At 38.5% G+C, this 16047-nt stretch overlaps 1 protein-coding gene and 1 pseudogene across 1 annotated transcript; one reads left to right on the top strand and one right to left on the bottom strand.

Moving 5' to 3' along the window:
- Positions 1-2278: 2278 nt before the first annotated feature.
- LOC103971505 (RHOMBOID-like protein 13) lies at positions 2279-4146 on the top strand (annotated as a pseudogene).
- A 754-nt stretch (positions 4147-4900) lies between these two features.
- LOC103971504 (probable transcription factor PosF21) lies at positions 4901-15918 on the bottom strand. The gene is made up of 5 exons (XM_009385532.3): positions 15469-15918; positions 14442-15308; positions 10760-10892; positions 6026-6110; positions 4901-5562 (listed from the first exon to the last, which is right to left on the bottom strand). The coding sequence occupies exons 2-5, from the start codon at positions 15128-15130 to the stop codon at positions 5123-5125; spliced, it is 1347 nt and encodes a 448-aa protein (XP_009383807.1). The 5' UTR covers positions 15131-15308; positions 15469-15918; the 3' UTR covers positions 4901-5122.
- Positions 15919-16047: the final 129 nt, after the last annotated feature.

Raw genomic sequence — 16047 nt, 5'->3', positions numbered from 1 at the left:
AGTCAGCCGTCTTTGGTAGCACACTTCTACTTTGATTATCAATTTCAACAAGAACGAAGAATAAATCATCCAAAAAGCATTATTTTATAAACAAAAATGTTATCAACTTACATTTAGTCATTTAGCCATTTCAAATAGAGACTACAACCATCAACATAATAATTATCAATATTAGACAAAATATTTAGAACATCATCGTATTGTTTTTGTTCGTATACAAAAAAACATTATATCTGAAAAGAAAAACACTATAAACGGGTCATAATATAAACTCTTGTAATTCTTACTACTACTGCATACAATGCCAATAAATGGAAATGGATATAATTTGCATTGAGATATTTGATATAAGTCATAAAAAGTCAGTTATAGTATTTTGAAATATCATTACAATATTTTTGTTCGTATATAAAAAAATACAATAATTGAAAAGAAAAACACTTTGAAGGGGTCAAGATACAAATTCTTATGGTTCTTTCCTTTGCATATAATGTCAACAAAAGAATATGAGCATAATTTGCATTGAGATGTTTGTTACAAATTAAAAAATGTCAGTTACAATATTTTTCTTCATATAAAAAACATTGTAAGAAGCCATGATATAAATTCTTGTGATTTTTTCCATTGCATATTTACATAGTTATGATATTTTAGAACATTGTTACAGTATTTTCGTTTATACACAGAAAACACTATAAAGGGATCATGGTATAGATTCTTGTCATTCTTCCCATTACATACAATATCAACAAATGGATATGAATATAATTTGTATTGAGGTGTTTGATATATATATATATATATATATATATATATATATATATATATATATATATATATATATATATATATATATATATATATATATATATCATAAAAAGTCAATTTAATGTTTTGAAATGGCATTACAATATTTTTATTCATATAAAAATATTATATTTAAAAAAAAAAACTATAAAAGGGTCTGATATGAATTGTTGCATTCTTTTTATTGTATATGATGCCAACAAATGAATATTGACATTGGGGTGTTTGTTACAAGTCACAGAAAAGAAAAAGAAAAGTCAGTTATAGTGATTTAGTTCATATACAGAAAATATTGTATCTGAATAGAAAAATATTATAAATGGGTTATCAACCTATTTTTCTAATTCTATCAAACATATACAATGTCTACATTATAAGTACATTGCATATATCAACATATTCTTTCACATACAAAACCTTATTAAAAGGTGGAATACACGTATATTTTACAAGGGGTTGAATACTAAGTTGTATGTATGAGACAAGTCCTCAAACACAATAAGGACTCTCTTAGATGGGAGGGGAAACTGAGAATGAAAAACAAGCTTAAAAGAAAAAAAAAAAAAACATTATGAGCCAACAAACACATTATGTTGAAGATTTTGGATGAATACTTGCAATCCTAAACAAAATACCTTTCATGTCTTAGAGGTATAAATGGGAGGGGTGATTGAAATGACTTCTTAGGAGCAGTGAGGGGAGAAAGAGGGAGAGGTTAAAGGTGAGAAGAGAGAACCACCGCGTAGATCGGATCATGCTATTGCTTAGATCGATCCATCCAATTATACTAGTGCGTCGATCTTGTAATTAGTTTTTTTTATCATAACTAATTATATTGAGACTAATTATATATTACCATGAAAGGGTTTTGGAATTGATAACATTTTTTATCATAAATAATTATATATTACCTCTTATAATTAGTTATTTTTAATATTTTAATATTTATATTTTTAAAATTATATTGAGATATATATACTTACGTGAAATACTAAGATTTTTATATAAGATTAAAAAATAATTTTATAAAATTAAAAATAAAAGAATTATTATAATAGCGGACTTAAATATTTCACTCTTATAAATATAAGGATCTCAATATAACTTTTAAAAATATAAAATATTAAAATATTAAAAATAATTTTTAAAGAGATAATTTATAATTAGTTTTATTTATCAGAATACAGAATATATAAAGTACCATATGGGAAAAACAAAAACAGAAAAATACTTTTCCAAAAAAGAAAAAAATAGTTTTTTTTAGGAAAATCATCCTTTAATATTGAGAACTACCAATTTAATAGTGCAAGTAACATAGAACGTGTTGAACCCAACAAAAAGCTGCCTAGATTCAATTTAATTCGATTGAACCGAGATAAAAAACCGGAATAAATCGATCGGTTGTCGTTCTTAGGCCAAGAATCGAACCGGTTTATTTCGACCTTTTGGGTGTCACACACGTGGCCCGACCGAAAGCATCGACCGGGGTCGGTGTAGTAAGCCCTCTCGAATCAAATCGGGGAGGGCGAACATCTTGGATGTTGGAGCAGCAAAGAAAATAATTCAAAGGAGCCAAGTTCTGATTGCTGGCGTCGTGTAGATCTCCAGCTGCAAAACCCCTTCGATCAATAGGTGTGAACAATCTTCAATCTGCGAATTTCCATATTGTTCCCCCAAAATGAACCCTAGATTTCAATTTTGCTTCTTTTTTTTCACCTTTTATTGTGATTTCGGTTCCTTATTGAGTGTTACATGTTGATGCCCATTTATCTTTTCGTAGGAAGATTCAGAATCGCTACCTTCGATCGTTAATCTTCGATTGCGTATTCAAGAGCTCAAGTGATACGTTTTAACGCTCTTTCGAAATTGAAATTTGTTAGACTGGAGGGTTTTTGGACTGTCATATGATTCTTGATTAGTGGCCTTCTTTATTTGTGTTAGATTCTCGCAGGGGTGACTATCTAATTATCAAAAGTTTGGTCTTTTGGGTACACGGCTTGGTGCAATGCATTCGATTTCTCATTTGGGACTATATTGAATGATCTCTGTCCGACATTTAGCACTGGGATTGTTGTTTCGGGGCTGTGGGATAGTATATCTCACACTTACATCAAGGAGTAGATTCTGAGTTGTTTGGGAATTGCTCTGAGCCCTTTATTTATAATTGTTGTGTTGATTGCATAGAGATGGGAAAGCCACTCGTTTACAAAATATGGGAAAAACCTGCTAGTAGTTGTATCATCGAGACATGCTCCTCGATTTGGGTCTACATTCAGAAGAAGATCAGAAGAAGAACATTGGCTACACAAATGTGGGCTTGAACTATGAATTGGCGGTCAAAGGACAATATTGGAGGTTCATTACATCCACATTCTCCCACATCAGTGTGGTGCTTTTAGTCTTCAACATCAGCATACTTTAGAGCCTTGGGGTGGAGGAACAGTTGGGCCACTTGGGCCTCTGTGTCGAGTTCTATCTCCAGTACACTCTTGTTTAGGTGGTGCTATCGGGTGTGTTGGTTCTCTTGACATACCATGTTCTGATTCAGAAATTTAAGCTAGATTACTTCAGAAGAGTGACGACTGTTGGTTATTCATGTGTGGTCTTCGGGTGTATGACAATCCTGGCGGTGAAGCAGCCGTCTTCGAAGCTGAATCTATTTGGAGTTCCAGCTTTGCGCCCTTTGAATCGTTGATCTTCACATCCATAATTGTACCCCAGGCAAGTTTCATCGGCCACTTATCAGGTATTATAGTTGGTTACTCAATAGCCTGGGCGTTGATTCATGGCATGAATAGTTACTGGGCTGTTTCAATGCTTGGATGGCTTATACCCATGTTTATACTGAGCCTGAAGTGCGTTGGGGTTTTGGCCTGACCTTTCTTGAGATTGAGCCTGTTACAGATTCTTCACTTCCTGATGTCGGCTTTGTTTCATCTGGTAATGGCCAAACTCTGCAGATGAATATTGTAGCTGGTAGAGGTGCAGAACTTGTGTAACATTTGGATTCATTATTGTGCCAAGATGATTGGTGGTTACGTAGCATTGCTTGCTTGGAATACCCAGGAGGAACCATAATTTTCTTACACTATAAGATTGTCATTCATCTAGATGTTAGAGAATTCCAATTATAAGCATTGTTAGGGTTGGAGCACGATTTTTTTGCGAAAAGAGTTGGGTATACTTCAACTATTTCATGTTCTTGTAAAAACTGTTTTTTGGAGTTGACATGACTACATGTAGACTGGAATATCATCTTTCAATTGTTTCACTATGAATCTGTAACATACGTTTGTCAGATCATATGTTTTTGTCAAAATAGAAACATTTGGTTTCTTATATTGGATCCATGTGTTGGCATACTTCACTACAACTAGCCAAAATTTTCATGAAGGATGCATATCATATATGTACTTTGTTTCATTCTGTGAAGTGTACAATATCTTAAAGTTGATGAGCATCTCTTGTGAGCTAAAACATTAATGCATTTGTTTACTAGCCAATTAATTAATTATTAGTATGAAAGTTCAGGTTTGATAGACAATGACATCTCCTGGTGTCAGAGAAGCTGAGTTAATCTGGAGCATTCAATCCTTTGATTATAGGGGGTTATCAATGGAGATACTTTGTTTCATGGTGGTCTCTTAAAACATGGAACAATTGAAGTTGCCTTGGTGTTTCTATGGTTGCTTAGAGCTTCTTTTGCTGTGGTATTTGAGCTTAAGGATAGACATTGGAGATCTTTTCAACTAGGTTGACAATCTAGACTTGTTTTCTTGCTCCAGTTTTGCTGCTTTTGTATGAGTTACCTCCTTTTGTTGCTCCAGTTTTGTTGTTTTTGTATGAATTCCCTTTTTTGTTGCCATCATGACTGTGATAGCATGCAGAAACTAGATGGTCTTACAATCATTAGTCCCACTTAAAATGTTTTTGATCATGAGCGTATGTCTACCATTAATATTAATGCGCCAGGTTTTTCATCGGATGCTCTTTGATAGAAACAATTTCCATTTTGATGTAACCCCAAGCATTTTTTTCTTGGAGATCGAACACGGTCAGCTTACATCAAACTAGTTGACACAAATCTACACAACACATGAAAATGAATAGATTCAGATGCTACGAAGAAATCGGTGAACACATTAATCCAAATGGAATGAGCTATACCAGACGAAGAATGCTGGAACATCATCAACTACCATTACTTGTAAGCTAACCAAGAGGAGGGACTACAGTCGGCAATTGTGTTCACATTAACTAGAAACAAACAGGTGACATTTCATAAAGAAGGTTTTGACAGCAACCAATCAAACTTCTACTCATGAGCGTTTTGTTCGTCTGATGCCATCTCCCCGAGTTGGTTCTGAGAAGTCAAAGGTCCCTTCAGTCTCAGGTCTGCAGCCGGTGGCTGTCGCTGCTGCTGCAGAGTTAGTGGATGCAGCGCCTGCTGCTGTTGTGGTTGCTGCTGAGTCTGATGAGGCTGCGGCTGTTGCTGGTGCTGCGGAGTTTGTGAATGCAGCGGCTGCTGCTGTTGTGGTTGCTGCTGAAGCTGTTGTGGATGCTGGGAATGTATCTGGAGTTGCTGAAGTTGGTGGGCTGCCAGGAGAGACTGCATCCCTTGATTGTGATGGTAAAATTGTTGATTTGCTCCGAAAGAAGAAGGAACAAGGTTCACCATCTGTCCGCCATTCGGCAACATCTGGCCTGTAGCCAACTTCAGGCGCTGAACCTCTTCTCTTAGTGCTTCATTCAGTGCTGCAACGATAAATAACAGGTTGTCAAATTTGTTGAAAAGCATAAAAAGGTATTTGATTGTTGAGGCATTTTGATTATAGAAGAGATAACAATCTGATACTAATATGGGCATAGCAATGATGTTTAGAGAAGCCACGATGACATTAAGAGGTTAAATGGAACAATAACATGATCTAAAATCACTCCCACCTCAGCAGATCTTATCACAAACAGCATTAAATTAGGAACCCTGCACTGTACCCATGAACAAGCAACCGAATATTATCAGGCCACAGGCACATCAAATTCATTATTCTTGGAGGAGGAAGTTCATTACCATAATATAGATAATAGATGAATGACAGTAAGATGATACTTTAACGCCTTCTAAAGGAACAGATGAAAGTATGACAAATCATTCTTAATAAAAGAATTTTAATCAAGAAAGTAACAAGAGAAGCATCATACATGATGAAAGCCTTACCATCCTGCAAGTGAACCTGCTGCTCCATGGTTTGCAATCGCAGTTTTAGTTCATTATTTTCCACGGTTAGGCCATTGGTGTCTCTCTGTCAATGGCAGAAATATTTCTGGTGAATTCCTTGCACATCTCAGTGTTGCTTTCACATGTCAAGGAAAAAGATATGCAAGTCTAGAAGATTATGAGGAATACCACACTTGGCCAAAAAATAAAAAAAAGAAGTTAAATGCTTATATTCAATTGGAACAGAACTTGAAACCAACTGGAGATACTTCTCTTGTTATTCATTAGGAAGATCATAATCAAATTAAACCACTTTTCTTAGCATCGTTACATGGAACATTGCTTGGCAAATAAGACAAACATTTGTGGGTGAAAACAACCCAAGAGAGCTTTAGAAGGATCCAATATGCCAATATGGTACAGTAACATGTTAGATCCCTAGATTGCAGACCTCACACTTTCAAACCTCTCATATAGGCCTCCAAAACAAAGATAAATGGAGATGAAGTGCCTTAAGCCCGATGATGTAGGACAAGCTCAAGGTGAGAAGAGTTCTTTTTTTAAAAAAAATTGAAAATAAAAGAAAAGAAAGATAGAGGAAGGGATATATAATACCCATGAAAAATAATGATGAAAAATAAAAAGAAATAATAAAGATAACGATAACTCAGTGATATCAAGAGGCGCTTGGGTGTTTGCTTAGGCGCGTAGACCAATTTGCCAATTTGAAACTTAATAGAAATTGACTCAGCTTAAGTTGAATTAAAATGTTACAAACGGTTCAACCAAGACGAGTCCCACCCCCCAACCCGTGCTGTGGGCTCGCTGGAGAGAGAAACCCTATTCTCATTCTCCAGATCGCTCGCTTCTCCTTGTCATTGTTGCCTCCTCTTCACCTATGATTATCGCTGCTCCTCCCCACATTCATGCACAGTCCTCCAGTGGTGGTGATACCTCTCTCTCTCTCTCTCTCTCTCTGTGTTGTGCCTCCCACCTCTCTTTCTAGTTCGCTGTCACTCTTCCTCTTTCCCCCTACTATCTCTCTCTCTCCTCCTTTGTCATGGTTCCCATCAAACCTCCTCGATACCCCCCTCCCTCCATACTTCTCCCCACTTCCCACTCCTCTCCTTCCCTCCCGCTATCTCTCTCCCTCCTCATCCTCCAACAACCCCCCTCCTCTTTAGACACTTCCCCACCTCCTCTTCACCTGCAGCCATAGATCCTCACCACTGCCTCTTCAACGATGATTTTCGTTGCTCATCCCCACATCTGCGCACAACCCTCCAATGGTGGTGATACCTCCTCTCTCTCTCTCTCTCTCTCTCCCTTGTGGCTCCCACATCTCTTTTCAATTCGTTGTCACTCTCCATCTTTCCCTCTACTATCTCTCTCTCTCCTCCTTCATTATCGTCCCCATCAAGCCTCCTCGACACCCCCCTCCCTCCTATGTGCTTCTCCCCACTTCCCTCCCACTATCTTTCTTCCTCCTCATCCTTCGTGCTTCTCCCCCCTCCCCCCCTCTCCTTCCCTCTTGTTGTCTCTCCCCCTCCTCCGCCAACGCCCCTACCGAGCATCCCCAAGAACCCCCTTCTCCTTCCCTCCTTCTCTATGCTTCTCCCCACTCTCCCTCCCGTCTCTACTTCCCTCCTTCTCTATGCTTCTCCCCACTCTCCCTCCCCTCTCTACTTCCCTCCCACTATCACTCTCCCTCTTTCTCCTACCCCCCATCTGTCGTTGCTCATACCAAGTGTTCCGACAACTCCCTACCCCTTCTCTCCTCCTCTGTGCTTCTCCCCCCTCCCTTCATTGCTTCTCTCCCACTGTCGCTCTCCCTCTTTCTCCTTCCCCTCATTTGTCATTGCCCCCAGCCTTCATAATAGCCCCTCACTCTCCCTCTTCCTCCTTGCTTCTCCCCCAAATAGCCCTTTGCTGCAATTAAACTGTGGCTAAGGACCCTCTCTTTGTGTCTCCAATGCTGTCGTGCCTCCTTTTTCACTAATTCTTCCTTCTCAATTTCTTTCTCTCATAATAGCCTCGATCTCTCTTAAATTTAATATTAACATTAATTATTAACAATAGCTAATTTTTATTAATTATAGCCTATGAATTATTTAAAGGATTAAATTTGTCACTGCTAGTATTTTGAAGTGTCACTATAGTTTTAACATCTAAATCATGACAAATGTAGTTTTAAGATTGTTAATCCTGTAGGTAGATTTGAACAATGTAGTATTTTAGTGCTTTATATATGGTTAAATGAATTTACTTCGATGAAGTAGTGGTGATATTTTGAATATAAAATAATATTAAACTCATGTATTGTCTAATATTTATTTCAATGAATATTTTTCTTCTTAAAAATATTTTTTATAACTTTTATATTGGTGAACATTGAAGCTTGGTGCCTTTTAGGGTCCAACACCTTTAAAAACACTGATATAACTACTAGACTTGCTTAGACTGAAGGATTGACTCCTAGAGGCAATGTCCTGTGCCTTGCACATCTCACATGATGATGATGATATCTTACCAGAGCAAAAAATTGTGACCTCACACCACTTATATATAATCTGCAGAAAAGAAATATTCCTTCTATCATTAATCAATGCTCCCTGTTACAACCTCTTTCCCCTTTTTACATATCCCACTACAAGAACAAAAAAATAAAAGATAAAAATAAGGAACAATATAAAGTTATAAACATATAATAACAAAAATTATACCCCATAAAGTATGGCATATCATTCATTTCATCATATTTTTTTCATCTGTTGTGACAGGTAATCTTCCTTTTGTTCTTTCTTTTGTAATTTTGATAATTAATGTAAAATCATCAAGATGGTACAACAGCTTATGAAGACACCATAAACTAATAAAAACATTCAAGAGATAGATAACCCAAAATGGTCCTGTATCACCTTAACATGTAAACATACATAAACACGATTACAATTGCATAATGCTCCAACTCTTTGCCCTCCATGGGTAGGGGTATTCAGGATATTAAATTCTAAGTTGACATCAAATTAACAAGCATATCAGCTACACATAATGACTATTTTCTTTAAAATTAATTCTATAATAAACTACAGATACCACCTATGATTTAGCATGTTTTCCACTTGTCCACCCATGGCTTTGAGACTCACTCTGTCATGTGTTATGTTTTTATCCATTAAACAATGAACCCTTGTCGTTAGCCACCTCATGTTAAAAATCAGTAATGTGGGATTGACATTGCATTAACATGGTGCATGGTAGAATACACGTGGACCCCAAGGAATCTTATAGACATTGTGTTTGACATGCTACTGATACAGTATGTGGCATCCATGTGAACCCATGAACCTTACATTCATTGTGCCACAACATTACCAACATAGCTTCTGTGTAGTCTAACATTATACCATGCATAGGCCATGTAGATCCAAAGGAATTTGTGGTGCATTAATGGCATATATATGGCAAATATATACCTTCTTGGACAATATGTGACCCATGCAGTATTCCATGTCCACACCACATCAGCGCTAAGCTGGTGTCACATAATTTGCTAATACATAGATGATCTGTTCATATGTATAGTTTTTAATATCGTCATCAAGTATGTAAATTAACCTTCAAATGTAACATATAATTCACACACAAATAAATAATATTTTTAAACATGAAACAATTGTTATAAGGTTAAGTTTCTGATGGTAACACATGGGAGGAATAAGTGATACTTGTAAACCAAGCGTGGACAAGTCTAGATCAGGCAAAACTACCAACAAACAAATAGTAATTTACCTACAATATTAATTATGGTCACAAAACATGAAAGTCTCATCCTATGTTACCATATATCAACCAATAGTGACAAAGTATCAAATGACAAGTTTAGATTAAAACTAGAAAACAATGGAGAATATTTACATATTTACTGATTAAGTATTGAATATACAGATCCAATTACATCCAAGTAGACCCGACCACGGTTCGGTACGAACCAGAAACAAACCTATTAGAAACTGGAATTGACGGTTCTGGGGGTTCGGTTCCTGGAATTATAAAATTTTAATTCTTTTTAAAAAAAGGTGGTTCCGGAACTGGAACCAAATATATTATTGAGAACCAGTACCCAACTCAGTAGCTTAAAAGATCACATATCAAGGATCCATGCTCTGTTTGAGGTTGACTCTGAGAGGCAGATCTCATTCCCTAGTACACTAGTACAGTGAATGTAAGGCACCATAAAACAACCACATGAATGGTTAAAAGACCAAATGTCAAGAAACCTACAGAATGTGTTTCTTCATCATGGTGGATTATGAATCATGAGAACATTGAACCAATATCACATTTTGTGTTTCGCACTCTCCTCATATACCAATGAACAAGAAATTAAATTTCTGGCTTCTAGCTACAATGTTTAATTAATGATTCTAAAAAATTTGGATGTTGCTCCTTGTTATTGTTGTAAATTAGTGGTGCATACCTATACTAAATTGAAAATTTATCAATATAAAAATACCAGTAATTATAATTTGAAAAATGAATGAGAGTCCTTGTCAAAGTAAAGGTCCTGCTTTCTGTTCCATGTTCCCAACTTCCGATTATCCATCTCGAAAATGGATAAATATAATGTGATTCAAGTTACTCCCTTGTATTCATCTAGCTGTTCTGTCTTAAAGTTTTCTGGAAATCTAAGATTAAGAATCCGCAGAATGAAGAAACTTCCAACTGAAGTACCTGTAGCATTGTCAATTGAGCAGACAATGTTGTTGCTTCAGTTTGGAGAGTCTGCACCTTCCTCTCAAGCTCTGCAATGTATCTCATCTTCCTTTCTTTAGATCTTGCAGCTGACTGTCTGTTTGCCAAAATCCTATAACAAAACATGAAACCTATCTTTAGCAATTAAAACAGGGTGACTAGTGTGACCAGTGTGAATGTTTCAGCAATTAATAGTATCTTTAAATGAGAAAGGTCTTTTGTAAACATAAAAGTTAACTACTAGGGTGGAAAATTTAAAGAGTTTGCACATAAAAACCTTGTTTGAGTACGACAGAATACTGTGCACTTGAATAGTTATCCAGTTAGAACTACGACATCGTACACATGACATTCCTTCCTTCGCTAAATTTGTAGCTGATATTTTGGGTGTAGAATAATGACAATATGGACAATAATAAAAAGTGCAACCAGTCACTTATGCCTTACCTATCATGTAGAAACAACCAGTTGACTTTTGAAAATGGATATTCCAAAAGAAAGGCACTTCGATTTAGAATTGCAATAGGACTTGAAGTATCTTCAAAAAGGATATTACAAAAGTACAAGACTCACAAACAGAATCACATACCACTCATTTTCACCAACTACAGCTTGACAATTGTAGCCATGAAGCATAGCATTGGAGTGGGAAACTCCTTGCATAAGATTAATTTAAGAGACAGTGAAGCTAACCCAAGGAATGGAAAGTGGTCAACAACAATTAAGGGTGCAAGATTTATCCTAGTGGCTAGAGGTAAGGTCACTAACCCATCGTATATCAATGTAGCATTGGCCTAGTTAATCTATAAGAGATGTGGAATGGTTGGATATCAAACAAGTGCTTCTTGATGGCAATATCACAAAAATCAAATGTACAACCTTATAGTAGTGTATTTATGTGTGTAGCCATTACAAATTATGAAGTGACTTCAAATCAAGGCTAAAAAAATGAAGCATGACTACCAAACAAACATTATGTCTCACTAAATCTGCAGCAAGAGCTAAAATGGGTCATTCTTAGAACTATCTGCATGTCTTCTAATCAGTAGTTGGGGAACCAATGGTCAAAAAGAAAAAAAAAGAACAAATACCTGCATGTGAAGTAGCTGACTCACAGCGACAAGATATTGGGTCCAACAACTTAAGCTTACATGAAAAGGGAGTTGTTATTTGAGAGGTCATCAGGGAGACATAGGAAAAGCTACAAAATCAAAGCATGCCAATTAGATTAGCATGCTACACAAAAGCTGCAGTCACCTTAAAGGGCACTATCACAAACTGAAGTTACCATCCAAAAGAGACAATACTATTAGAGGTCAGGTATAGAATTCATGTTACAAGATGAAACCACCGAACTAAAACCTGCAGGTACTGCAAAGTTACATAGAAATCGCTCAAAATAAAAAACATGCCACAACAACATTAAATATTTCAGTCATGGCGAAGTTGGACTTGCTGAAAGTTCTATCAAAAGATGATGGAGATCCATATAAGATTTGGGGTTAACTTTGTGCTTTAGACATGTCAGAAGGAACAGCTTTTAACATATGTTGTCAGATATTTCTATCATTAAATTAAATAACATAAAAGGCGATATTGTCATGAGACGCTTGGCACTCACCTAGGCGTCCGAGTGATGAGAGGTGAGGCATGCCTCAAGATATCTCAGGTGAGACATTTTAGTTAGGTGTTGCCCACAGGCATGCCTAAACCGAACTAATTGGTTCGGGTTTAGTTCAACCAAACCAAATAACACCTAAACCCACTCAACCACCACCAATTGCAAACCCCACGAACCCTAAGTGATCCCGTCTCTGCCTTGGTTGCCTGTGGACTCCTCCGTCGCCGCCCTTAAGCTCCGCCGCCCTGGGAGCACCTCCAACACGCCTTCCACTAGGAGCTCAACGTACTCCACTGCCTCCACCTTCCCCACATTGTCTACCTCCTCAGATGTTGTGATGATCACAGTTCCTCTCTCCCACTGTTGATGACATGCCTCCCCCTCCTCGCTCTCTCGCTATTTCTCTCCTTCTTTCTCCTCTCCTTTGCGGTCTCCCCATGCCAAGCCTCCTCGACAGCTCCCTTGCCCTCCTTCCTACTCCTCATCCTCCTCGTCCCCTCCCCTAAAGCTCCGCTCCCCTCCTAAAAAAGGCCTCACCTTCAATCAACAACCTCCCCAGATCCCGATAGCCTTCTCCCTCTCCCTCCTCCCTCCTCCCAATCCCTCTTTCTCTTCCACTATCAACACTGGTTGTTGAGCCTTCCCAACAGCCCCAGTTCCCCTCCCTCCTCAGCCTCCTCCTCCTCCTCCATGATAACTCCCCTACCAATTCCCAATTAACAACCCTCTTCCCTTGCTTCTCTCTCTCCTTCCCTATACCACCTCTGCTTCTTCCCCAAATAACCCCTTGCTTCTCCCCTACTTCTCCCCTTCCTACTCTATTTCTTTTTCTTGTAATGTTAATCATAAATAATAGTTAGATTTTGTTGATATAGCCTATAAATTGTTTGAAGGATTGAATTTGTCACCATTAGTGTTTTTGGTGATTTAGATTAATGTAATTTGATGTTTTAGTGGTGAATTTTTGAAATATGAAATGATATGGAACACATTTTTTATAAAATTTTATTTTAGTGATCATCTTTTTCCAAATTATATTTTTTATAATTTTAATATTAGTGAGAAACTTGCTTTGCTCAGGTGAGGGCCTAACGCCTCGAGCGTTTTGGCACCTTGATGTTTTCTAAGGTCTTGTGCCTTTGACTATACCAATAAAAAGCTTTAATCAGTATAGTCAATGGATATAAAGATACCGAAAGAAGTTTTTCATCAGTTCATTTAAAGGAGTTCATTATGGTACATGCAACTTGAAAATGTTAGTGGAAGTTGATAATTTGCTCATCTAAAGAAGCCTATTATGGCAGAAAAAGTTAGCTTAGAGGTTATGTACTAATGACAAGGAATAACATGGTTCATTCTTGCTGTTATCTGAAAGCTTGATGTGGACGAGTTTAATGTTCTCTTACTGGTCAAACATCAACTAAACCGATTAAGTATGCAACAACAAGATTTTCATACTAAAATGACCAAAGAATATTAAACGGCTAAAACTATTAATCTGACAGCAACATTTTGCAAGTCATCTGCATGGTCTGAGGGTCATCAAATAACACATAGTTCTTCAGAATAAGTAATCACAGCTTTGGAAGTGGAGCTATGCTGTGCAAGTTCAAGTTTCAAAAGTTGCCATCCTCTGCAATATATGTATGCATCACATTGCTAAATACATATGAGGGCAGAAAATGCAGAACATGAAAATACTGCAACATCTCAGCAAGAGAATAACTTGGATGGCTCTGGATTCACTCAGACGTACTAGAGAAAAACGAAAAAATCAATTAATTTGGGTTGAAACGTTTTCTTTTTCTCTTATGTGCCAATGTTCCCTTAAACTAGGAAGGGCCAGCAATATCCCAATAGCAAGATCCAGGCAAAGCGTCTGGAAACAAGTTGGTAAACATGACATGCCAAGAGATAAAAGACTAATATATCATGTCCTTGGCTTCAATTTCAACTAAAACTTACAAACCAACAATTAAAATGGGAAATAGCCTCATAAATAAATTAAAGGAAAATAAAGGATTTATATGAAAAAGAAACCTCTTTGCACGCTTTGGATCGACAAGAGCCAGTTCAGCAAGTTTTGCCGCGGACATAGCCTTCTTCGCCTCCACGGATGACGGCCCTTCACCACCAGACATCAGGAGCTCTGGCTTGATTGCAGTAGAACCATCCAGAGATTGGCTATGCTGGTGCCTTATCCTCGGTCTCTCAGTAGAGCCAAAGGCCACATTCTCACCCTCAGAGGGAGCCTGAACAGGAGAGAGCACGGGCAGTGAAGACTCACCAATGGACAGACCAGAAGAGGTAGCACCGGAACTGAACTTCTCCACATCCATGTACATGGAGACGAGGTCCTCCTCGGTCTCATCAGACAGCGAAGGCCCATCATAGGATCCCACGACACCGAGGTCACCGTCGAAGCTGATATCATCTGGGAGGCTAAGTATTTCCGAGTGTGCTCGGCGGTGACCGGGATTTCTTGGAGGGAAATCCGGCATCCGACTGACGTCATAGCTGAACCGCTCAGCGTCCGATCGCGTCGCGTGACCAAATTGGCCAGAATCTGGAGGTGGCTGAGAGGAAGAAGAGGCCGAGGGATGATCGCCAATAAAGCCGAAACTGCCCGAAGATGAGCCGAAGGGAGCGTATCGGGATGAATGGGACGGAAAACCACCACCGCTACCTCCGCCTCCTCCACCAGACGCTGGCGACTTGTCCTTGTCCATAACTATGGATCTCGAAAGCTCCACAACCACAAACGTACCACCTTTCTCAGAGAGTCCAGTGCAATACCCGGAAACCAAGTTAGAATCGAGAACACAGATAGAAGCCCCGCGATCGCAGATCCGTAGCTCCTCAAAATAAAGGAAAAATCCTTCCTTTTGTGGACAATCGCCTCAAAATCTGGTCGACGTCAAGAAAACACAGAGGCAAAAATTAACAGAAGAAACCTCCAATGACGACGTTTCTCGGCAAATGATAAAGACTTCTCAAGATCCAAACGGCACCGAATCGAAGACGAAAAAGAAGCAATAGCGAAAGAAAGAAAGGGAAGAGATCGAACCAAAGAGTCCTAGAAACAGGCCGCAGGGACGAGGCCTCCGAACCCTCGAACGCGGAGATCTGCGATTCCAGATGCGAGAAAAGGTGGCCGCTTTCAAGGAAGCGGGCCTGCTGAGACGCGATGAACGCTCCAATGCAGCAAAGAGCTGATTCTTGCGAGCCCGGAGAACGAGAACGCAATGAGCTCCACCGCAAAGACGAATCTGAAAGAAGTGATGCTGGGAAATGTGGGAATGCTTTACGGGGCAGGAGAATAGAGGAGATGAGCATCACCACATAGCTTCCGTAGGAAAACCCCACCGAGTAAATGGACGCACATAGGATCCGATTAAAACCCTCACTATGGAATATCTCTGCGAGCGACAAGGAGGAGGATTTGGAAGAACTCTGCGGGAGAGCGAAGCCCAACGCGCTCCGCTCGAAGCCTTAACGCATTCCCCAAGATGCACACCCCATACAGGAAACAGCCTCCCACTTGTCGCCGCAGGGAAGAGTGACTTGTGCCACGTGTTTGAGGGGGGTTTTCCTTTAGGAGTTTTTGCACGAACGCCGAATGAAGGATCCAACGGTTATAGCGACA

This window comes from Musa acuminata, chromosome BXJ3-11, assembly GCF_036884655.1.
Source record: "Musa acuminata AAA Group cultivar baxijiao chromosome BXJ3-11, Cavendish_Baxijiao_AAA, whole genome shotgun sequence".
Classification (NCBI taxonomy): domain Eukaryota; kingdom Viridiplantae; phylum Streptophyta; class Magnoliopsida; order Zingiberales; family Musaceae; genus Musa; species Musa acuminata.
This window is presented reverse-complemented; position numbering and strand designations above follow the sequence as displayed.